Source organism: Halichoeres trimaculatus, unplaced genomic scaffold, assembly GCF_033239565.1.
Source record: "Halichoeres trimaculatus isolate MK-OKI-2021-1 unplaced genomic scaffold, fHalTri1.1 fHalTri1_scaffold_7, whole genome shotgun sequence".
NCBI classification, from domain to species: domain Eukaryota; kingdom Metazoa; phylum Chordata; class Actinopteri; order Labriformes; family Labridae; genus Halichoeres; species Halichoeres trimaculatus.
In genome coordinates this window covers 13636374-13660539 of record NW_027437185.1, presented here as the reverse complement: position 1 = coordinate 13660539, position 24166 = coordinate 13636374, and the positions used below count along the sequence as shown (strand labels likewise).

The 24166-nt window shown below is 39.7% G+C and overlaps 1 protein-coding gene across 6 annotated transcripts in view; it reads left to right on the top strand.

Moving 5' to 3' along the window:
• tenm2a (teneurin transmembrane protein 2a) overlaps positions 1–24166 on the top strand; it is a 272913-nt gene that overhangs the window by 63636 nt on the left and 185111 nt on the right. For all 6 annotated transcript variants that reach the window (XM_074674856.1, XM_074674857.1, XM_074674854.1 and 3 more), the window contains one exon: positions 6704–7091. In XM_074674856.1, the coding sequence (XP_074530957.1) occupies positions 6866–7091 (226 nt within the window). In that variant the 5' untranslated portion in view covers positions 6704–6865. The remainder of the gene's footprint in view (positions 1–6703; positions 7092–24166) is intronic.

Below are 24166 nucleotides of genomic sequence, written 5' to 3'. Positions count from 1 at the left end.
TTTTGTAAAGTAAAAAAAACTATTAATTACCATAGTATATTAAAACTGATTATATTGATTCAGTCTGCTTCCACAGAAAGGCTGCACTGGAGAAAGAAAATTAATCGTAAGGATAATAAGGATTTACTCTTAAAGATAGAGGCTCCTATAAGCTGCTGTAAGGAAAGTATAATACATAATTGGATGCTTTGATGAACTTTATGGATCATATTTTAATCTTTGCCGTATTTGGAATTTGAGCAGAAAGCTTTTCCATAAATGAAAATGCATGCAGGTTTTCAGAGATGTGTAATTGAGTACAAGTTTCATATAACGGTTTGTTTTCCCTCTTTATTCTCACACAACCTCTCTGTACTGCGCTCCCTCCCCGTCTCCTCTTTTGTCTCCCTCAGTCACTCTGTGTCTTCCTCTCTTTGTCTTTGTGAACAAACTGTGTAAACAACTTAATTTGAGCAGCGGCACAAAAACAGCAGAAAATTGAGCAAAACGCTTTATAGCTACAATTTTGTCTTTTGTGATAACAGGGCCTTGTGTTCTCAATAGGCTCTTATTTTGCTATTCAAATCTCTTTCAAATTAAAAAAAGAGAGAGGGAGGAAAAAAAGACACCAAATGAAGAACTTCAGCGCCTGTTGACAAAGAGTGTTGGAAGAGTGGATGAATTTTCTGATGGAAAGGCTCCATGCTGTGTTTTATCAGGCTTTTAGCCACCAGTCTTGTTGGCTGATTGTTGCTTTTGGTTTGGTTACAATTGAATTAAATGAGCCAGATAATGGCGGCTTTACTGGCGCTTTTAATCCAACCATAAGATAAGATAAAAGAAAGGATACAGACGGGAAAAACACAGCATTGAACATGAAAAAAAAACAAGTAGGGAAAGTCTTTGATTTGTGGAAAAAAGAAAAGAAAACCGTTATGAAGTTATATGCAAAATAGGGGCCATAGTCAATGTTCCGACTGCAGTAAAAGTTGATTACACAAATGAAATGAGATTCTTTTAAAAGACTGATCAAACACAGAAAAGGAAAACATTAAAACCACAGCATAAAAAATCCTCCTGTATCTACAAGGAGGAAGAACTCTGTAGATGCAGTGAATGTTTGAACCAGATAATTGTAACAAGGTAATACGATTACAATTTGAGAGGATTATTCAAATGTTCACAAAAAACTAATGACCTCCTTCCTGTCTCATGTCTCAGTTGAAAGCATTTGTTGCTTCTTTTCTTTTCTTTTTTTTTTGTCTTTTTTTTGTAGCAAACAAAAACTTGCCTTGGATTGCAAAGATATCTTTAGGACCTCATGGGAAAAAGGGCGTTTATTCTTGAAGTATTCTCCTAAACTAAAGAGGAAATAACTCAACTACAACGACAAACAAATAAAGCTCAACATACTGACACGCTGAAACTGCACCAGCTCCATTTTGTTGAGAGTAAGTCTAAGGTCAGTAGAAGTAAGTAGCTCATACAGAGGACATGCTGTGCTTGAGCCTCCTCCTAGTGTGAATCAGTAGGAGTCATCTGGACAGGAAGCCTCCCACAGTGTGATGGGCCTAAACAGCAACTCCAGCAGCACTCACACCCCGCCTCCGTGCTTATTTGTTTGATAAATGAGGCCGGCGGCTGGATGGAATCTATGCGGCTAATTGTCTGTGGGTATCTAGCCAATGTACACGTAACCATTAGAGATGCATTGAAATAATATGCACAGCCGGGCTGATCGATTGTGATAAGCGTGCTCCCAGAGCTGGCTGTCTCTGCGGGACTTTCTCCACTCAGATTTGATGCATGATGCAACAAAATCATACGTGGGGCAATTTATACCTCAAACACATTTAAGAATCTTCTGCTGAATTATTGCTGATCTGCTGCTTGCTTTTTATGCACAGTAGCCTGTTAATTTGATCATGTAACTTTTTTCACCTTCATTTTTTTCTTGAGCTAAAAGAATCAGGAGCTTCCACTGGAGCTTGACAGATTAAATGAAAGTAGTTAACAGTTTTTAATTTGTACAGATCTTATTGTGATAGAATATGTCAATGATGTAGTGATTCTGACAGATTAAGAGTACAAGATCCTGATTATATATTAAAAAGAAAAAACTCTCCAGTGGTGATTACACATGATATTTAAGAGTGTAAAAAGCTGTGTCTAAAAATAGCTGGATCAGTTGTAATGCCTTGTCTGAGAAACTGTAAACACAGTTTAAAGTGCCTCCTTCTTTCTGTGGCTCTGTTCTTCCAGGGGTTGATCAAGTTGAATGGGAAACTATCTCGTTTGATGCTTGCTAATCCATTGATGTCATTAGCCCTCTATTAAGTGGGTGTGATTTCTAGTTACAGTGGATTTACATTGTGTCATTTTCCATTTTTTTTCTTCCAAGGCTCTTATTTGCAGAGAAAAGGCCATTATCTGCACCAAACTTCACCTCTGTAATTTCGAAAATGAATTCTCCACCCTCCCTGTCGTCTTCCAATTACTTTTCTCATTCTGCCTGGATTTCATGGTCACTTCACGGTCGCACGCATGTCTCTTCTCTCCTTCGCCTGGCCACCCTTTCTCTCGCCTGTCAAGAAAACAAAGCTACATGCAGGCTTGTGACGCTGTTTGCACAGTTTTTGCATCTGTTTGTCTTTGGAAGTGCTTGTTTATGCATGCAGTCGTAGGCCAGACTAGTGGCTTACTATGAAACTGTGATCTTTATCAGCCCCAAAATAAGTCATTAAATGTTGGATAAATGAGATAATCTGTCTCAGTGTGATGATCAGGGGAGGTTAGGCTTCTGTCACGAGAGTAATTAAGACGGAAAAGTTTGGTGCGTGCAAGATGTGTGCTTCTGCGACCTTGAGAAAAACACCTGCGTGGGTGGAATGTGATTGATATGCGTTCCAGTTCTTGTGATTGACCCCCTTCTGTGTCTCCAGTTTACCCCATCTATCTCTCTGTCTGTGTCCTATCCCCATTTTCTCAACTGACATTATGACTACAAGCCCCTGTTCAAGCTCTTACTGTGGGGCTTCTATCACCAAGACTCACCTTTCACTGCTCTACTTGACATGTGTGTTGTGTTTTCAGCATATTCTCATTTATGCAACCAAAGGCATAAATATTAACATGCAAAGACTGAAGCTTATCCTAAAGGAACTGTTTACCATTTTGGGAAATTCACTTCAGAGTTAGATTGGGAGATCGATACTAATCTTGTGGCCTGTGCATTAAGTAAGGGCCGAATTTTGGAGGTGATTAGCCTAGCTTAGCAAAGACTGAAAGCCAAGAGTCTGAGGTTCTAGGAAGTTTTTTTGTTTGTTTTTGTTTTTTTCTAGGAATTTTTAGTGCTGTTGTCATTTTGAAAAGGGAAAAGAACCAAAGTCAGACACATAAATTGGCAATTCACACCATCCTCTCCTCTCCTGTCTTACTCAACACCAGTGTTGCTGAAGTTATTGTCTATGCATTGAGTTGTATTTCATTAAACTTATTCAACATTTTAAAATCATTTCCAGATTCCATCTGTGGACAATATTTCCAGCTGTTGTCCTTTTATGATAAAGCATCTTCTTGATTTGACATATAGAAAAAGTATAATCTGTACACATACGTATGGGACTCAGGCAGTAGGGCTGATATGCTAGCCTCGCGATTCAATTTAATTACGATTTTTGGGGTGCCAATTGGATTTGAGATTGAGAATTTGTGATTCTTTGATGTTTACGATTGTTGCATTTTCAGTTTGCTTTTTTAACACCAGATTATGTGAGAAAGTTAAATGGTGATGCTAATGTCTACAGTCTATATCAGGAGCCATATTTTTCTATAAAATGCACAACTTGTGAGTCAGAGAAACATTTTATCCTCTGCTGGAGGAAAGTGGTAACTTTTTTTCTTAATGCATGTTATAAACAAAGACTGAAATGAAGAAACTAAAATAGATTTTTTGACAAAGAATCCCAATTTTGACATTGTCAAACAGAAATTCCCGATAAATCGATTTTTGATTTTTTTTCTACCTCCCACTATCAGGCATTAGATGCTAAAATGAGTTTGAGCCTTGTTTCAGCAAAGGAGCTTGTCTTTGTGACCTCTTTGGTTACAGATCTAGGTGCTCACCTTCTATAGAAGCACTTGAAGCACTTCTTATTTTGGTTTGTTTAAATTTAAAGTGCTGATAGCAGAGTTATTTTATTTTACTAAGCCAGCCCCTGGAACCCTGCAACAATCAATGTCCGTAATTCGTTGACGATGCAATGTGTTTGCCCAACTTATAATGACTCAATGGACGTCAATGGTTAACGTTGGATGGCTCCCTTTTCTGAGCCATAATTTTGGTGTGGGATGTAAAGTCTGCCATTTCCTGGAAACTTTTTATCTGTTTAAAGGAGGTCTGAGTTCAGCAGTAGACAGTTTGTATAAGGGAAGTATAAGAAGCTTCCCTCTGACTTATTTCAGCAGTCTGAGTCTGAAGAAGTAACCGCTGTTCTTCATTCAATTAACTTGTTTTGAGTTTCCTGGAACCACAACTTCATGATAAAACTGTAACAATACAAACTGTGTGAGGTTTGTCTTTCTAGTTGTTTTGAGATCAGAGGTCAGATTGACCTTTGCAAAACAGATTTGACTCTTAAATTGAACGGTTTGATCCAGAACATGTCATTTCTGGTACTGAAATGGAGATATCTGTTTTAGGTTATGAAGCCATTATCGGATTCACCAAGATGGGGCAATGTAAATTTTACCTGCTTTTGCTCTCCAAACTGTTTTTTGTCCCGCATACACCAAAATCTGCTGATGTATAATTGCTCTATACCAGTTGGACTACTAGCAAACAGCAAACAAAGAGCAGATCACTTCCCATGCTAAAAATCCAGACCCCAAGTACAGATTTCATCATGTGGAAACTGTAAATAGAGATTCATACCAGGCTAAGCTCCTCTAAAAGCCTCTTTCCACACAGTATTCAATGCACCGGCAAGAGAACCGTGTCAAACTTTTTATTCAAATTTGAGAAAGACAGCATATAAACATATTTCCGAAATTTAAAACTAGTCCTTTAGCATAATAATAGCTCTAACCTCCATCATATGCACTCAGTAGTGACACGGTACACACTCTCACAGCTGCACACACTAACAAAGCCTTGTTTGCCCATCGTTTGCATAATGCCAGTCAGAATGTCGCCACATTTCCCGAGCCAGCATCCCTCTGTGTTTCCTCACCCTCCATTCAAGGTAGGAACACATTAAGCTTGAACTCCTAATAGCCTGTGTGATGGATGCTGGAGCATAATGAGCTCTTTATGAGACTTAATACCTACTGTTAATCAATGGACATAGCAGGGCACTTTTCAATACTACCTTCTAAGCATTTTAAAATGAGCCCTCATTGAATAGATTGACTCACATTCTGTATCCGTCTCCCTCTTTTTCTTCCTTACCATTCTCCCTCTGTCCCTGGATGCAATTAGTTGCATCACATAGTCTGAATCAAATGATGCCTGTTCTTTTGTAAAGCCCTCTCCTGCTCTGATATCAAGACAGTCTGTCCAGACTGAGAGATATTCTGATGAAAACACAATGCTACGTTGTAATGTAGTGGGTGGACCAGACTTTCCTCGGCCCAGAGCAATAGAAACATGTCTGACCTATTTATTACCATAAATATCCCATACAGGCAGCTGCTTGAAGCACTCCTGTCAATTACTGCTGGTTGTTGTATTGTTGTACTTTGATCTTTGGCTGCTAATGTAATGCGCCGCTCAAGGCTGCTGCACCAGTATCAGGGTGTATTAGCATCATAATCATGTATAATCTCCATCCACGAGTATAACATTAGAATAGATTAAAAACAGGCCATTTGTGATGTAATAAAACTGGACAGATCAGACGTTAAACACAGCAAAGGTGAAGACGTGATGCAGATGTTCAGCTGTGATACAAGTTGTTTTACAGGCTGCATGAAGGCTAGTTAAGAGCTCAGGAGCTGCTTTACTGCATACGTGTTTGTTTCTGGGTGTTTCTGACTGTGTGTGTATGTGTGTGTGTGTACGTCTGGCTGTGTTTGATTATCCCTTACAGCCTCTATGGGAGCGGGATTCATTCTCACTCTGATAATGAGGGAGAGACTAGCAATGCCCTCAAGTCATTTCTCCTCTTCTTCTATCCTTCCTGTTGCATCCGGCTGCTTTTTATTTCTTTCCCGCTTTTTTAATCTGCGTCTCTTTTTCCCACCATTCGATGTTGTTTTTAACTTTTGTGTTTCAACGTACTCTTTTGTTTCTACTCTGCCCCGTCTTGTTACCCATGTTTTCAGCATGTGGCTAAATTCAGGTGCTGCTGACACCTGCTTGGGATAGCCATAACATGTGTGAGGCTTTCTCTGCTTCTGTGTAATAGATTTAAATGTTGGCTGACTATTTTTCATCAGCTCAGTCAATGTTTGACTTTGTCTCCATGGACCGCGGCAGTAGCAGCTCTGTTTCTCTTCACAATAGCCTTACTTACCCTGCATCAATACTCCAATGTGTTGTATATTTGCCTTGTTGCTCAAATGTCCATACCCCGCTCTCGCGCTTACCTAACTTTCTCTGTAGATCCTCGGGGGAGTGCAAAGCTAGAGTGAGTCACAGCAGTGCATCCATTAATTTTGTACCAACCTTTCACCGTCTCCTCCACTCTCTCCTTCTCTCCTTCTCTCTATCACTGTTTTCCAGGTGACTGAAGTGGAGACTGACATTACGGAGGCCCGTTAGGAGGCCCCTCCATCTCCCCCCAACCACCCTTTCCTCCTCCTCCTCCTCCTTTTTCCTTCTCCCTATCCATCTCTTGCTGGCCCAGCATCTCTCCACCTTTATCCACCTCCACCCAACCCCAGCATGGATCTGAAGGATCGTAGCCACCGCTCCCTGACCAGGGGCCGCTGCTCCAAAGACTCCCAGTACAACACATCCTCCCTGGATGCAGACGAGTGCCGTGTGCCTACACAGAAGTCCTACAGCTCAAGCGAAACGCTGAAGGCCTTCGACCACGAGCAGAGGCTGCATTATGGTGGCTGTGTGACGGACTTGGTTCACCACGAAGCGGATGAGTACTCCAGACAAGGTGGGTTTATGAAACATCTTCTTCAGGCCTGTACTTCATTGTAGTTTTAGCCTTCAACCACATGAGTGCTGGACCAGAAAGAAAAATAGTGAAAAACAGCAAAATTATAGAAGAGTAAATCTTGAGCTTCATTGGCTAAATTTTTGTTTTTTCAGGGTTTGTTTTTTTTGCAATATATTAGTTTGTTTGAAGGGTTTCATGAAAAAATTAATACCACTCCCATGATTCAAAGTCCTGAAATCGGAAAACGGATAACAATTAGCTTTTTCATTTCTCGTTTTCAAATCAAAAATCACAAAACAAATAACAGCCTATTTTTCGCTGTTTTGATTTAATTTTTTAAAATTAAAAATGGAGTATGAGAGAATGAAATTATCATGGAATTTTTGTTTTATTAGTTTTTGGTTTATATCAATTTTGATGTGTTGTGACCAGGAAGTTTTTGATTTTTTTTCTCAGGGAGGCCAGTCTTTGACCATGCAGATCTTAAAACCTGTTCACAGAGATAGAGAAGGCAATATACAGTGAGCAACATATTAATAGTCCACTATTGCCGCACTAGAACTATACGGCGATGTTATTAAGCAGTTGTTCGAAGCTGGTAAAACCCACACAGACATTTCGGAGACATTGCAGGACATGGGTGTCCGGAGATGCTCTGCAATGAGTGTCAGATGTTTCTGCATCCAACACAACCTTAGGCTCAAACGTCATGTAACTGATGCCTCTTAAGCGTGACAAGCTTCCCCTCTTTAAAAAGCACTTACATGTCCGCCATCCTTGACAAAAATGTTAACAACTGTCAAACGTTAGCTATCATGCTGCTTGATTCACCCATCAATGGAATCACCCCGTAGAGACTGACTGACCTTCCTGAGGAAAAAAAAGTCAACGACGGTCACGACACATCGAAAATGATACAAACCAAAAACAAATGTTATTGTTTTCTGATTCTTGATTTAAAAACGAGAAATGAAATAACAAGTCGTTATCCATTTTCTGATTTTAGATTCTAAAACATGTATGGAATAATCAAATGATACACTGATATTTACTGCTACAGAAAGTAGCCTGTGTACAGCTGATTGTACACTGGGGGCCAAACCTTCAGACCAACACATTGTAATTGTCCAGAAGGCTAAAAGCCTTCCCTGACTCTGTACCTCTTGCTATGTGGACTGATATTTAAGTTGAAAATCTCCCTTAAATCTAATTTCCGGCACATTTTATCTCCTCCATTTTGACTCTTCAAAAGAAAACAACAATTTAAGGTGTTGTGTGTTTTTTTAGACTCTATTGGTGTGAAATGTTAACTGGTTGGCCCATTTCCTCCAGCCTCAGTCTTTATGCAAAGCTAATCTAACTCTGATGTCATAAACCTGAGAGTGGTATGAACTTTTTCATGTCAGTATTTGCAAAAAAACACCAAACTGGCATGTTTTCTAGAAAGTTAGTGAGTATAAAAGGTGAGCTACAGCATTTGGAAGTCTAGGAAAGATGTGCTGCATGTGCTTCCAAAAATAGTTTATTTTAGATGTAATATGGTTCCGTTTTTTCAAAAATGCTCCAGATACAACGAATAATGAAGGCTGCCAAATGCATTCCAAAAGCAAAAACTAGAAACTCGAGGATGTAGCAATTTCCTGTCAGATTTTACCAATTATATCTGCTCTCAGTGCAGCTCCAGTAGGCAAGTGATTTTCCTGTCCAGCACATATGGTCTGTGAGCTGAGCATAGCTTAACACTTTTTTCGCCCTTCCAGTCCTGTTTTGTGATTCCTTCATTACTTCAACATCTGCTTTCACACATTCAACAGTCACTCTGTTGCTAATGTAAACATTTTCCAGCTGTATGCTACTTTTAGATACTGTGTGTTTACTGTGGCCTCTGTGGCAGGCTGTTAATGTAATCAGATGGTGTAAATGCTGCACTTTGCAGCAGAGGACCAAAGCAGACCTTTAGCTAAGGCAAGCCTGTCATAATGAACTTCTGTATCCCCCGGTGAGTGAGTTAGCCGATAGGCCGATAGGTCATCTCTATAGGGGTGGGCCTGCTCTCATAGGCATGTCTTTAAACTGTGTGTGTGCTTGTGCATTTGTATGAGTGTGTGTGTGCAAATGTGTAGATGGCACAGGGACATGAAACAGGCGCTATTGATCCCTGGCTAGTGAAAGGAGTCAGGCTCAATGGGATTGATCTGTGCTAAGCTCTGTTTTCTCTGCATGGACACAGACAGGAGAGGAAGAGAGCTCAGAGTAATACAGCACAACAATGCAGGGGAGAGAAAATAACAGTTAAATAACCTCCCAAAAAATAAATAAATAACCACACTGAAGAGTCCGTGATGGTGTTTTCTAAATGGCACACCTTCATTAGAAACAGAAAACAAGGTAGGCTCACGTCAAGGTTTCGTGTTTGCCAATGTGTGGTTTTGAGCTGTAAAAGACGGATCAATCTGACAGGTTGTTGAAGAAGAAAATGTTAAATGGGACACACGGGGGAAAAACGCGTAGCTTTTACAAAAAGCAAACAACAGAAGCGCGTCTTTACTTCTATGAGGATGCTAAATAGGAAAGTAATAAAAATGAAGGTTTGACTAGCGGAACGTATGTAATCCTGGAAGTTAGTGGTGTGTGCTGTTCGGACACACTCCACTGCTGCACCGAGCTGACCTCACACCAGGCAATAGCTGGTCGATATCACAGTCCTCTCAGCCTATCAGCTCCTTCGAAAGCCCAGAGCCACAGATGCATCGTGGGAAGTGTGGCCACAGGAGACCAACAGTGTTGCCGCACCATATGGACTGTGACACCACGGGATGAGGAGAAGTGCCGGAGGGAGGGAGAAAGAGAAAAGAGTTACAGTGAGAAAGACGCAGCGAGAGAAGAAGCAGATTGAGTTTTCTTCATTTTTTAACTCAAAATTTGTGTAACTAATACATGAGGCTGAGTGGAAGATTGATTGTGTTCCCTTTTGAACAGCTTGTAGTTTAGAGACAAGATGGCGAGAAGAGACCAAACTTCATTTTCTTTAACAGTTATGACTAAAACTGCTCACAGAGGAGGCTGAATTCAGTTAAAGTCCTTGTTGTTTTATTAAAAAATCCAACAAAGTGTTTGAAGAGGAGGTCTGAAATCAGAACTGACCTGCAATATTAGTAATTCATGCGCTGATGGGGCAACAGAAGAAATATGATTAACTTTGATTAAATTATAATGATGTTGTTCTTTGGTTGGCTGAGCCATCACACTGCTTCTGCTTCCTGTCGGGGAGTTTTGAGGTCATCCGAAGCTATTCTCAGACCGCAATTTAGCTTTGATGGTAATGTGTAGGGCAACCAATTTACAGTTCTGTGTTGTGTTAATACATATTGACTCACCCCTACAACTGTCATTAGACTTACGTGTGAGATGAAAAGGTTTTGAGTCAAGCACAGGTGGGACTGGAGCTCCCTGTGAGCTCGTGCACTCACACATGATTATACACGAGCAGGAACTATAACAGACTTTCATATTGAGTTATTGACTCGCCTACAGTAGTTTGGAGAAAAGTTCATATTTCACTGACATTTATCTTGATGAATTTCTCTGTTTTTGTTGCTTGTGGCTTCATTATCCTGCATGTACAGAGTAAACACAGCTCAGGCACGAGTTCGGGCACAGAGCACATTTGACAAGTCAATTTTTTTGTCCCTTTTTTCACAATTTTGAAAGATCATTTGCATTAAGTTATGCAGTGCAAATTATTAGGAGTAGAGCAGATGTCCTGGGGATGTTTTCTGAGCCAAATCAAGGATCTTGGAGTGTGATTCTTCTTGAACAATATCCTTCAGTTATCAAAATAATCTCTTCCATTGGAACAAAGATTTATAATAGGCATATCAGGTTTTCTGTTATTCAAATGGCTATAAGCAATGATATTTTTGTTAGTGTGAATTTGTAAAAGTGCACAAGACTTCTGCTACATCTGATTTTAGCTGCAGTCTTACTCCAAAGATATCATGGCTTTCTAAAATAACTTACTTATTGCACAACATTATGCATGACAAGCTTCACTAGATTTCCAATGTTTCCCGAAGCAGAAATTCAGCTTAAAAAGGAACACCATCTCCCTTTGGAACCACATTTGGGATGTGTTTGGAGTCTGTATATGTGTGTTTTGCAACCCAGTACTTTCTGCAAGAACTCTTTTCTGTTAATTTTCCTTTCCCAGTCCATTAGGAAACTGTTTTCTGCTCTAAAAGGACTTAAGAGGCACTGATGTCACTGACCTTTATTTAGGCCTGTCCTCTAACTTTATGCTAATTTCATGTTCCTCTTACTTCCAATGCACTGACCTGGCTCCAACAGCTTAGAATCTGGAGGTCACATTGTGGCTCAGATTTGTACTGTACAGCTACATTTATTGTTAGAGGAAGTTACATCTTGTAAGAATTGGTGCTACATGTTAGGTATACAGGGAGGTTTTATGTTAAAGGAGGTATGAGGACTTTCTTGAAAAGCTAGTGTTTGTCTGGGATAAAGACTCTTCTACCATGAGCACTTGCTCAATCCCCACTGTCATAAGGACATGACTCTAACCTAGGCGTGTTTGTTTTGAAAAATGGATAAAGATTGGGTCTTTTTTTCAACACTACTTTTCTTTGTTAAAGACAACTTTTTGCTAAAGCAATGAGGTAATGCATTTTTTGTAGTTACTTAGCGTTGTTGTTGTTTGAACAATAGTCAGACTTTGTAAACTCAGATTGTAGCATGGGTTAGAAGCTGGCTATATTTAGTGTTACTCACAGCCCAGTGCTGTGAGATGTGTCTGTAACGTGTAACGAATCCTGGTTATGTCCTACCAACGCTCATCTACCAACTCCACCCTCACCAAGCAGAGCTAACGTAACCTCACTCTTCATTTTATTGATAGACTCTCAAGTTTGAACAGACCACTGCAGAATAACTGCTGACTGTGGGGATGAGCATTATCACAGACAGTTAGATCCATGTTTTTTCTATTACTCTCCTGTTGAACTTTCTTCTGATTTTCTGTCCTTTTTCTTTTTGACAGTTCAGCTCCAGTAGGGATGGGTACTGAATTAGGTACTTTAATAGGTACCGACTGGATTCTGTCCAAAGTACTGGGTACCACGTACGTTCATGTGAAATCTAAAGGTACCATGTTTAGGTACCTAGATGCATCCTTGTGACTGTGAGGGAGTGGAAGAGTAGGTGGTTTTCCTTGCTGGACACAAACACAGCATTGCAAAGTTATATACTGAAGAATAAATATGTTATATTGAAAATAATTTACATTTTATTATTAAACAAATTGATAGTTTTTTACCACTTGAAACACAAAAAGTACAAAAAGTTGGTACTGTTGAGTACCGGTACCGATTGCCAGGTAACGGCAATCGGTACCGTATTGTTTCAAATGTGAAAGGTACCAGTCCCTAAGCTCCAGTGTCCACTATTACAATGAAATTAACTCAAGAAATTGTTTTCAGCAGAGAAAGAACACAGATTCTCTTTTCACTGCTAACCTTTGTCGGCCAGTGTGGTGTTGGCATAGAGACTTTTAAAATCAATCGATTCGGTCCTTTCAGGGAGCTAAGAAGTAGAATTAGGACCCCTATCTCACCAACATGATACATAGTTTCTTTAAAAACCTGTTTGAAAAAAAAAATTAAAAAAAAGGTTTTCTACTCTCATTGAGGATTGTCATACCACTACAGGCAGCTGAAGTGGACATGAGCTCATCCACACCCTTTTTTTTCAGGCAGTCATTGCTTATTTTCAAGAAGTTGCAGTAAGAATAACCCTGTGATTGTTACTCATTTTTAAAATAAGCATTTTCTGCATTGAGAGAATGCATATTTACTAAAAACTTTGCTAAGAAAGTTCCTAAAACTGCCTAATTTATCAAATACGATACAAAAGATAAAGCATAAACAAAATGATAAAGCTAAAATTCTTTTTGGGATATTGTTAAAAGGGTTAATTAACATCTCAGTTCCAAGAAATTAGAATTTTCTGGTTGTTTTTTGATGGGTCAGGTTTTTAAGGGTTAAGAATACTAATCCTGTTACCTCCTCACAAGTAATCAGTGATCAGTTTTCATGAATTTAGAAGAAATAGTAGCAAAAAAAAAAGTTTGTACGGTTATCTTACCTCCAGTGAATACCGATCCCAAACAGCAGTTATTTGCAAACTCTTGGTACTGGTTCTTCTTCATTTTATTTTCTGTGTTTAAATTCTTATTGTCACAAACTGCTCCTTGTAGACTTTGATAAAGCCAGTATTGCTGTGTTTTCCAACAGACCCCCTGCTTACAGTGGATCCAAACTGCTCTCTTTCCCCATTACACACTTATTACCTAGTCTGCTTGAATAAGCACAGTCAAATAACACTTTCCTCCTCCACCATAACAAGCAGCAGCCTGGAAAGCCAATTACAAGTGTTCACTATTTAACACCTCAAAGCTGGGTATTTGAAAAGTACAGTGATCCTAATAAGACAAAGGTTCCTCCTGATAACAAGACGTAGCAGAAAGCTTTTCCTTTTGTGCATATTTAATTTAAAGTGCTCTTAGTTTTGTGACCTTTCTTTTCACCTGGTTAGTTCTTTGTTTGATATGCAATGTTTGCTGTTCAACAGATAACCCCATGGTAAGCTGACATAAATATTGATACATATGAAAGATGTGTAAACCTTAATAAGTCACTGTGGGCTTTGTGCAGGAGCACACAACACTTCTCCCGTCCTTTCACCTTGATCCGATCTTTCCACCTCTGCTGCACACCTCCGTGCCTCATTCAGACCATCCCCTGCATGTCCACCTTGAGACAGTAGGCATTAACACATCCATTGCAGCCTCTAGAAGATTTGGTCTTTCATTTTAGGGTAATCTAAATGAGCCCCTCTACATTCTCCTCTGCTGCTTTTGCCCCAAGGGAAAGAAACCACACAGAGAAGCCTGCACCCACCTGCCAGCCTGACTGCCTGGACAACATCATCTGCTGTCCTCACACGTTCTGTTCCCTTCTCACTCACATGGTCCATCTCTCTATTTCTCTCTTTTTCTCACTTTCTTTTATGTCCTCTTTTGCTCTTCTGTCACACCTATCATGGGTGCTTTCTATTTCACATTCTTTTTCCCCCACCCCCTTTGCCCCCTCTGCTTCTGTATTGTTGCTTTAGTGCTCGAATCACACATTCCTTATGTTGAGGCCCTTTTTCAGGATACTGTGTGTGTCTGTGTGTTTTATTTCATGCAAGGCTCCCCCCACCAAGTGAGCTCCATAGGCTTGACCCTTCATCATCATGGTTGCACTGAAATGTGCATCAATGTGCTAATATATCCAGAATGGGCTCATTCAACCCTATAAGAGCAGGGGAAATTCTTACACTGTAATGGTCATATTTACCTCATTCTGCTTCCTTTTCCACCATTACCTTTGATGTGACAAATGGCTACAAAGTCCAAAAGCTCTGCCAAACTCTGCCACTCACATCCTGGCATGATTACCTCTGCTGCCTATTCAAGACAGAATGGCAAGGAAATTGCTCCGCTGGGTGGTCTGAGGGAGGCTTTAGCCCAGAGAAGCATCCCCTGCGTTGCTCTGTCTTCTCCATTCTTTGGGGAGAAAAGACTTCCAAGTATTTGTACGAACAGCAGCAGCAGCAGCAGCCTCTCACAATGTGTCCTCTTCAGCGAAGTGCAGGGACTAACCCTGACACTGCAGAGAAAGCTTCGTTCTTTGTGACAGGTTTGCAGAATACTCCATTATGGGCCGACATGAACCTGCAAGATAATGGCTTGAAGATGATTTATCAAGTCCTTGTCCACATAAATGACTACTTTGCAAGAGAGATGGAAGTCTGCAAACTACCCATGCAGAATTTTTTCATAAAAGACAAATGTGCACTGAGACTCTTTTGCACCACTGCAAAAACCTACGTTTTGATTCCAGGTTTTGGTACTTATAGACAGCTTCCAAAGCGCATAGCTGGATGTGAAGAAGCCATTAGGATGATGTTTCAGTCTTTTCCAGTCTATTTCAGTGGGGCTGTATGAATTGCTTGTCAATAGTAAGTGTGCTTCACTCAGGGGGTGATAATCATCTCACTGTTACCTGGAAACTGGCCTGTGAACCAGGACAGAAGCTAGGCTTTCAGCTGCTACTCAAAAGCCAAATTATAGCACGTAAACTGGCTCATTTTAACAACTTCTCATCCAAACTCCAATATTGGTGCAAGTCTGCACAAAGGAAACTTTAAGCGCTAAAGTTTACCTTCAGAAACCACTTTGTTTGGCACTGTTCATGTTCTACTGCCCTTCACTCATCAGCTGTTTCATGTCTCATTAGTAGAGCACAGTGATCGTTAAACGGTTAATTATGATATCACTTTGAAATAACTTTAACACCAAACACTATCAGCTGTAGAGTTTACTCTGCTCAGTCTTCCCCTCCAACAGCTAACTCAGTGTATTATGACAAGATAAACATCCTGTGGCACAAGGTTTGTTTATATGCATTTTTAAAGGAAGAAAAGAAAAACAGCAGGAGCTGAAAACTGACTTTAAAGATGACTTCCGTTCGACTTTTCTAGTTTTCTGAAGAGTCATAAAACGGCAGCGTTTAGTGTGCCAGGGAACTCTGGATCGTGAGTGATGCATCTGCTGAAATCCTGATTCAGAAAGGTCCTGAAGTGCCGTCGTTACTGAGTCAAACTTGTGATAGTAGCTCTCAGCTCACACTTCTTACACCTGCACCACCAGGTAATTTGGGATCTCTCCTGCTTTGAAGTCGGCACAGAAACTGTTCCTCAGCCTCTTTTGGTGTGTTGAGTTTTATTCTTCCTCTCTGCACTACATTGTAAAACTTTTGTGTAAAATTTCAGTAATTTATGTGTCATTTAAGTGTCATCACTTTACAGATAAATACAGTATGTCATTGTAATTAAACTTACAGTAAATTGCTGTATAAATGTGAAAGTGCAGTATTTTTCTTGCAGCAACTCCACAGAACTCTAAACTTAAAGTATATGCACTGTGGAAATACAGTAACTTGTTGTTTTCTAAACATGAAGTAATTTACTGGAGTTTCGATGTTTATAGTATTTCAAAAGGAGTTTTCGAGCCAATAAACTATGTAGTGTGTTTTACCAGTGCAGATAATTTACTGTTCATAATATTCTGTATGGATCTAAATATCTACCTCAGGTAATATGATCTATAGGGTCATACAGATTTTTTTATTTTTTTGAACGTTGACTCACTGTGCTTCCATTACACTTTTTTACAAAATAAAAGCAATATTTCCTGAAATCCGATATTGAACAATTTAGCCTTGCGGGTGTTTCCGTTACAACAAGAATTACTCACAACTTGAGTAAAGTAAAACATAACATCCGTTCGCACAGTGGTGGTGATGATGACGCTGATTCATGAACATTAGTGTTTTTATTCACTGGTCAAACTGTGTGCCGTGATCATGCCAACTCAAAACAGGCAGGAACAAAACACTGAATGAAACTCATCATCTCTTACACACAGATCTCCGCCCCTCCCTCCTGCTGCTCTCTGACTCTGACCTGCTCACAGCTGTCCTGATGTCTTCACAAGTGTCAGTCAAAAACACAAACATCTGCACTGAACACATAAATAACAGCAGACATGTTAAAATATGAACGCTATAGTTCGTGTGTCTGGCAGTGGACATGTAGGAGAAGGTAAAGGGAGGAGCATTGATATGACAACATGACATGTTTTCGCGAAAAAGACTTTTGCAATTAAGTTCAACATCGAAAATTCAGAAAAAACACCTCATGAGAGTGTAAAAACTTTTGAAAGAAATTTGAGAGGTTCTCAAAATGTGGTGTTCCTATTACCATGTCTTTGTTGCGAAATTTACATTTTGCACAATTTCAATTGTACAGGAAATGCAGCTACTGTCTGTGATGTGAAGTGTAGTGAAGTGTCACACGTGAGCCAATGCACAGCAAGCTGTCATGTCAACTAAGTTCCCTCTTCACTTACAATGGTTACAATGTATGCTAGGTTAAAATTCACAGAGGTATTCTGGATACAACTTCTCAGCTCACCTTATCACTTCCCAGCTTTAGCAGAGCTTCTGCTCACAAGCTTTACCCAGAATACCTCTGATAACTGCAGCATAACCATTATTGCAGCCATGAGTGAGGTGGAGAACATGGCAAAGCAGCAGACCCCTGATGGAGATCCTCAGCTGTAAACTGTAGATTATGATAATTAGGTGCATTTGACCATTAGGACCATAGGCAAGTGTTAATATTCCCTGAATGTATTTTTATAACAGTATTATATTGTTATACCAAATGCAGAACATTACTCTTGGAATTCTGCTGTAAATTTATATAAAATTTCAACTATGGTCCATAAACTCATCCTCTGGATGTTATTGCTCTCTTTTGAAGTTTGTAAATCCAAACTACTGATCAGTGTGTAGCAGGCTTTGGAACGTTCAGGTGTATGTTTTTACTTTATAACAGCGCTAAACAGGTTCTAAATGAAGCAGAGGGGCTTTTAGACTTTGGTGTTACGGTCAAACAAAACTTAGCTTGATTAGGGCTCCAGTTTGGCCTTGTGGCCTGACATACAGAGTCTCCTGAAGCAGGCCTAACAGGTATGATTGACACTCCCCTCTCTCTTGTTCAGTACCATACCCTCTTTGAATAAATGCACAAAAGCCTTTTTTACTTTTGAAGTCTTTGGACTTGTTCCTTCTCTAATGACTCTGGCTGCTTAGTCAGGGCTCATTGCATAGTGGTGGTTTGGGGATAGCATTTGCCCATAGTTTGAAGCCTTGCAGCTGCTGCTGACATCATGTGTCAGTCACACATATCTGTCTTCAGTCCACCAAAGGGCTGTGGTCCCTTGAGTTGGACCCTCATAGAGGGAAGTTTAAATTTGCCAACTCTGCTAAAAGGATTAAAAAAATAAATAATCTATGTGTTCAAGTGTGATCTGCGTGTGCTAAAATGTGTGTGTCAGAGCATTTCATCGGGTTACAGTCAATCTGGATGGCTGATGATCAAAGAGAGAACAAAGCAGCTGCATGCTATTAAAAATAAATGACGCTGAGATTAAATGCAATCCTTCCCCTCTTCCCCTGATCACTCTTTATCTTTGTCTCCTCCCTGGCATTCTGCACCTCTGCCAGCTGCTGACACTCAGAAGCGTCCCGTAGCTTCTGAAAAAGAACAGAAGAGTCGCTGAAGAATATCCTGGGGCTGAATCCACTCTTCCAACCCTAATCCTCATTTATAGCCTTGAAACTGCTCATGTGGATTTGTATGTATGGCCCTAACATATGCAGGGAGGTGTATAAAAGGGACTCAAGTCAAAGTAACACCTGTGCAGATCGTTCCCAGGCTGCTGCGCATGTATAAAGAGCTCAGTTTAGACATGTTAGCTTAAATCCCTGCATCACAGATGTGAGTGATTAATATTTGATGGAGCAGAATGACACAAGTTAAATACAGGTGTATCAGAACTTAATGTTCCACAGGGATTTTGCTTCTAAACGTCCTCCGTACTACAGCAGCTTAGTTTGTCAAATTCTATCTGTGCTAGCATTATGAAAGCGCTAGCTATTAGCACTGATGTTGGCACAGGTGCATGCTCAGACACGTAGTATACCCACACACACACACACACACACACACACACATGCAAACACTGGGTAACAAATGAGACAAATAATAGGAAGGGGCCGGGGAAACGCATGCTGAAGGTGCCAGCTATTTAGCACCGGTTCTGGCTCCTACTCGCACACACACACACACCGTTTCGTGAGTTACACACACGCACACACACACACACACACACACACACAAATATTAGGTAACAAACAAGGCAATTAATTGACAGAGTCCAGGGAAATGCATGCTGACATCTGCAATTTTCTCCGACTAAAAATCATTTATTAGACAATGTTGTGTGGGTTTTGGGAGAGTTGAGTTAATCTATGTTTACTATGTAATGACCCTCTTTGACTCTGCTTTGGCAGCTTTTGATAAATGAGGCAGATTGTAAATGTCAGTGTTATCAAGTGTGTGTGTTTTTTTTTCTTCTTTCGCAGCCGAGTCACTTGCTTCCCAGGCTGTAATTAAACGTGTTCCCCAGCCTCAGAATTTAAATGTGTGTGTATGTGTGCCTGGATGTATGCCACGTTTCTTATACACGTGGATGTCTTGATGTGGTATTTCTTTGTGCATGGGTGACAAAATCGATAGCAGTTCAAATGTTTTGCTGTACTATTGATGTAGCTGCATGTGTAAATAAACTTCAAACACTGAGGGATTACCATACAGATGGAGATATGTTAGGAGTCATGCCTCAGAGTTGGGAAAGAGTCATACAGAAATGGTAGCTGGGGATGTGAAATAATGATATATATGATGTTTATATGTTAAAATGGATGTTAGGTGCTAATGTAAGAAAATAACAGAAGAAGAAAAATCACTAAATAACACAACTCATTGTCCTCCATGAATAATTGCACATCCATACATGTTATTTTAGACACCCTGTCCATTCCTCTCTGATCTTTTAATCTGCTATTTATTATTTTCTGCAGAATCAGAATCAAGTTTATTACTGTCTGGGTTCACATATAAAAATATATTTTTCTTGGTATTATTGATGGACAAACAGTGAAGTTGGAGAGATAGATAGATAGATAGATAGATAGATAGATAGATAGATAGATAGATAGATAGATAGATAGATAGATAGATAGGTAGGTAGGTAGGTAGGTAGGTAGGTAGGTAGGTAGGTAGGTAGGTAGATAGATAGACAGACAGACAGACAGACAGACAGACAGACAGACAGACAGACAGACAGACAGACAGACAGACAGACAGACAGACAGACAGACAGACAGACAGATAGATAGATAGATAGATAGATAGATAGATAGATAGATAGATAGATAGATAGATAGATAGATAGATAGATAGATAGATAGATACTTTATTGATCCTGAGAGAAATTCAAGTTGGTAAGTCAGTTTGGTAAATAAGGTACTGAGGTCAAATAATTTATTTTTCCAGGTTGTATACATGGGTTTGTACTGTTGATATTTTTTAATGTTTTGTTTTGTTTTTATTTGATACCTCCACCAAGGAGGTCACGTTTTAGGTAGAGTTTGTCTGTCAAAACTCAAAAAGCAACAAACAGATCTTCATGAAATTTTCAGGAAATCTTCAAAATGGGAAAGGGAAAAAGTGATTAAATTTTGGAGATGATCTGGATCACCATCTAGATCCTGGATTTTTCTTTTTTTAGATTCTTTATCATTGGGAGATAGGGTCATTTTCACCATATGTGTATATAACCCTACAATAAATAGTGGAATTGCTTTTCAAAATAATACAAGACACCGTCACGATAATTTCTGACAGATGTCAAAGTCCTACCAGATCCTGGCAATATTCTGGATACTAAGATCTGCAATCTGAAATATGTACTGGGCCATCATAATTTTCAACAGTCAGTTAACAAATTATCATACAAACCTGCAACTAACACCAAATTGTAGCAGACAGTCTGCTGAAAGGGAGTATAACATTAAAGTAGGACTAGTTTCGTGACAATATGCTTGGCAGAGGTCTGTGCTCTCTGAGTGCTTTTCTAGTTTATTGTTTTGTGAGTATGTATGTGGCTACCCATGCTTCTGGAGCTTGCCTCAAGTGGAAACTCCAGGAAGTGCAGTTTACAGACCGGGGTTTACCTTACCTTATGAGTTAAACATTTCCCAAGACAATAGCAAACATTTGTACAATGAAACAGATAGGGATTAGCCCATAATTTGGTGCACAGGATGCACTTTGTTTACATTTTCTTCATTTAAAATATTGGCTCACATCAATCACAAGACACTAAACAAAAACCTCACAATGAGCAAAAAAAAAAAAAAAATGACCAGACTACCAGACGAGCATACCACCACATCCAAATGATTTTGTTTTTTTTTCACTCAAAGTCCTGCACAATAATTTGAGTGAAACAATTTAAACTGATAAGTTTAATGAAAAACTAAAACCTATTTTTCAGTGAAGGTATTGGAGATTTCATTAAGTGGATGTGCCATTCCTATTAGTGAAATAGATTGAAGGTTAAAGGTTGCTTAAATGTGTTTGATGTGGCCTCAGCAACCTAATCATTAAAACATTTTCTGTTGAAAGCAAAAAAACTTTTTTGGTAAATATTTCTTTCCGATGCTTTGGACTGAGGTATTTTATCTACTCAGGTCAGACACAGGGCTGTAGAAGTGAAGCAGTGAGCTGTGGGTTGAGCTTGTGTTGACACTGGGAGCTGATTTTTTTTCCGTTTGACTTTTCATATTTTTAATTTTACCAGCATCTTATTCCCATGTCAACTGGTCACTCCCAATGGAAGTTAACACAGTAACAAGAGAATAAACATTATTCAAAGTCTTATGTAGACCTTTGAGTGCGAACTCTATCACAGCTAGTGACTCCTGCTCCTTCCTGTCTCTCCGGCTCAGAGGTGAGACAGATGTGGCTGAAGAACTCAGAGTCATATGAATTCAAACTGAGGGTACACTGTGAAAGACTCAACCTGTGCTTGATTGAGATCCCATATTCAGGTAGCTCAAATGGGGAGTGAAGATTGGATTCTACGTGACGTGTGCTGATCAAACTGTCATTATCAGGTCTGAGTCATACATGACCGAAACACAATCAGGCTTGGGTAACTTTTGCCTATATTTGTAACTGTGGGGATCCAAAATCAGTTTAGACCTTTCAAACCTTTTTTATATGGTGAAGTATCTTTGAGTATGAAGGTTCACTAAGAAAACTTTGAGTTACCAGTTGAGCTCGATTGGGAGAGCAGGTGGCACATGTTTAGAGCCTGAAAACCTCCTTGTGCTGCTCATAGTAAACCAAGGGGAAACATCCGGTGCTAGGAATGAGGCAGAAGTACTAAAAACTTCAGGTTTTTGAACATCTGCTTGAGGCTGGCTCGAGTAGCAGAAGTTACAGAAACTACTTATAAAACCATTCAAAAAAGCTGATTTTTACATAAAAAATAAACGGGTTTACAGCTTGGGACAATTTTTAATTATTTATTTGATTGCCTGAATAGCATTTTTTTTTTCTAACAGAAGGGGGATGATTTTTCTAATAAACTAAGAAAATATTACGTTTTGGTGCTTTGCATAATCAGTGGCACAGCTGACTTCAGTGACAGGCGGGCAGTGGGACTCATCTCTGCATCTTAACTTCACACCACCTCAACCAAAGTTAGGATGAGTTCAGCATTTTCAATATGTCACCTGTCGACAATACGCTTCTGAAACAGATGGGTGACATCTGAGACTTTGTCCATGTACTCTCTGATATTATATTGATACCCAGCCTCGACATCCCTGACAGGATTTTGTAGATCCTCCACCCTTCCCCTCAAACCCTGTTCTATCCAATAACAGCTGAGAGCTCATAGAAATAATAAGACGTAGCCGTGTGTTGGTTCTAGAGGTTTTCATGATGTGAAGCATATATTGTAAAATGAATTATTTTCCTAATGCAAAGTGAGTTTTATAGTGTTGCAAAGTGAAGCGTGTCTCCATGTCAAGTCAACTTTGGCCTCCTATTCATGGCTGGGAGGTGTTCACTTCCTCGTGCTACACCTCTCAGTGACAGGGCCTCCTTCACAGTGCATGGTGTTGTGTCATGTTCTGTCATGTCCTGTCTGACCCAGACTGCTATCTTCTTGCTGGTAGCAGAACTAGCTCAGGGATGGATGACATTTGTCACACCTATTTTGGTCCCCTCATTAAGAGGTGCAAGGGCCCCTGTGGCTCCAACGGGAGCCAAAGAAGTCGATGTCATCTGGGAGGTGTGGGAAGTGTTTGACCATGACACTCTGAACTGGGCAGATTTGTGAGGTTCCTAATGGTGGCGTTAATGTCAGGCCACATGCTATGGGCGACGTATTCACATGTGTGTCCGTGAAATGGATCTTTGATAATCAACACCAAGCCATGTGAGGCTAGCTGTCAGTCTGTTGTCGTCTTGTCGGGACATGTCAGTCACAGAGGGAAGGTAACGTAACATATCTAGGCTGCTGCCACTCACCCACTTTGAGGGGCACTCAGAGACACAACAGGCTTTGAAAAGAGGATATAACAGCAGATGGAAAGTGAGGCAAGCACACATTTATGCTATCTGTGTTTTAGTGCAGCAAGCAAATGGGTTTGTGTTTTTCAAACAATCCTTACCTTAGTTCTTGACTTGATGGAGAGAGATACAGAGAGGTAGAAATATGTGTTTGGATTACACTTCAACCTTCATTCAACATATTCTGATACACAAACTCAGCAGTTACTTCTGGTGGTAAAGAATATGCAGAGATGCAAACCTCCAGATACCATAATAGCATTCCTGAGTATGTTGCTACTTTTTAAAACACAACCATTGAGGAAACTCAAAAGCTAAGAGCTGTACAAGAACTTGCAAGACTGGAAGCACATTGACTGACAGGTTAGCAAATCTTAGTTGTTTGCTTGCCACATTTATATGTCACAACCTCTAAATTTACACATCAAAATGCAGATTTTAACTTTCCAGATTTTAAGATTAAGTGTTTTAATCTAGATGCAATGATCTGCTTCAAACTACTTTGTTTTTAATCCTGGAAAATAAGAGTCAAGCAATAATCTTCTTTTGGGGGGATGAGGCATTTTTATCTGATGGTCATGAAAAGATGACAGAGATAAGATACTAAGCTAAAGAGAAAAGAAAAACTTCTGCTGTACTGCCCTAAAACATGTTAGTACTCCAACGACAGGGTTCTACTGCACGTTTACTGAGGCAGAGAAAAAAAACCCTCAACAATATTGTTGTGTGATTATATGACTTACACTATAAATTAAAATGTTATGAAGCCTTTAACCCTCCCAGTGTTTCTTAACAGACGTTCAAAAGCTCTAATCCAGAGTATTCTGTAGGTCTTTTCTTACGTGAGGACATGCAAAAGTTAGAGAAATATTGTAGCTTCAACCATCAAACAGTCT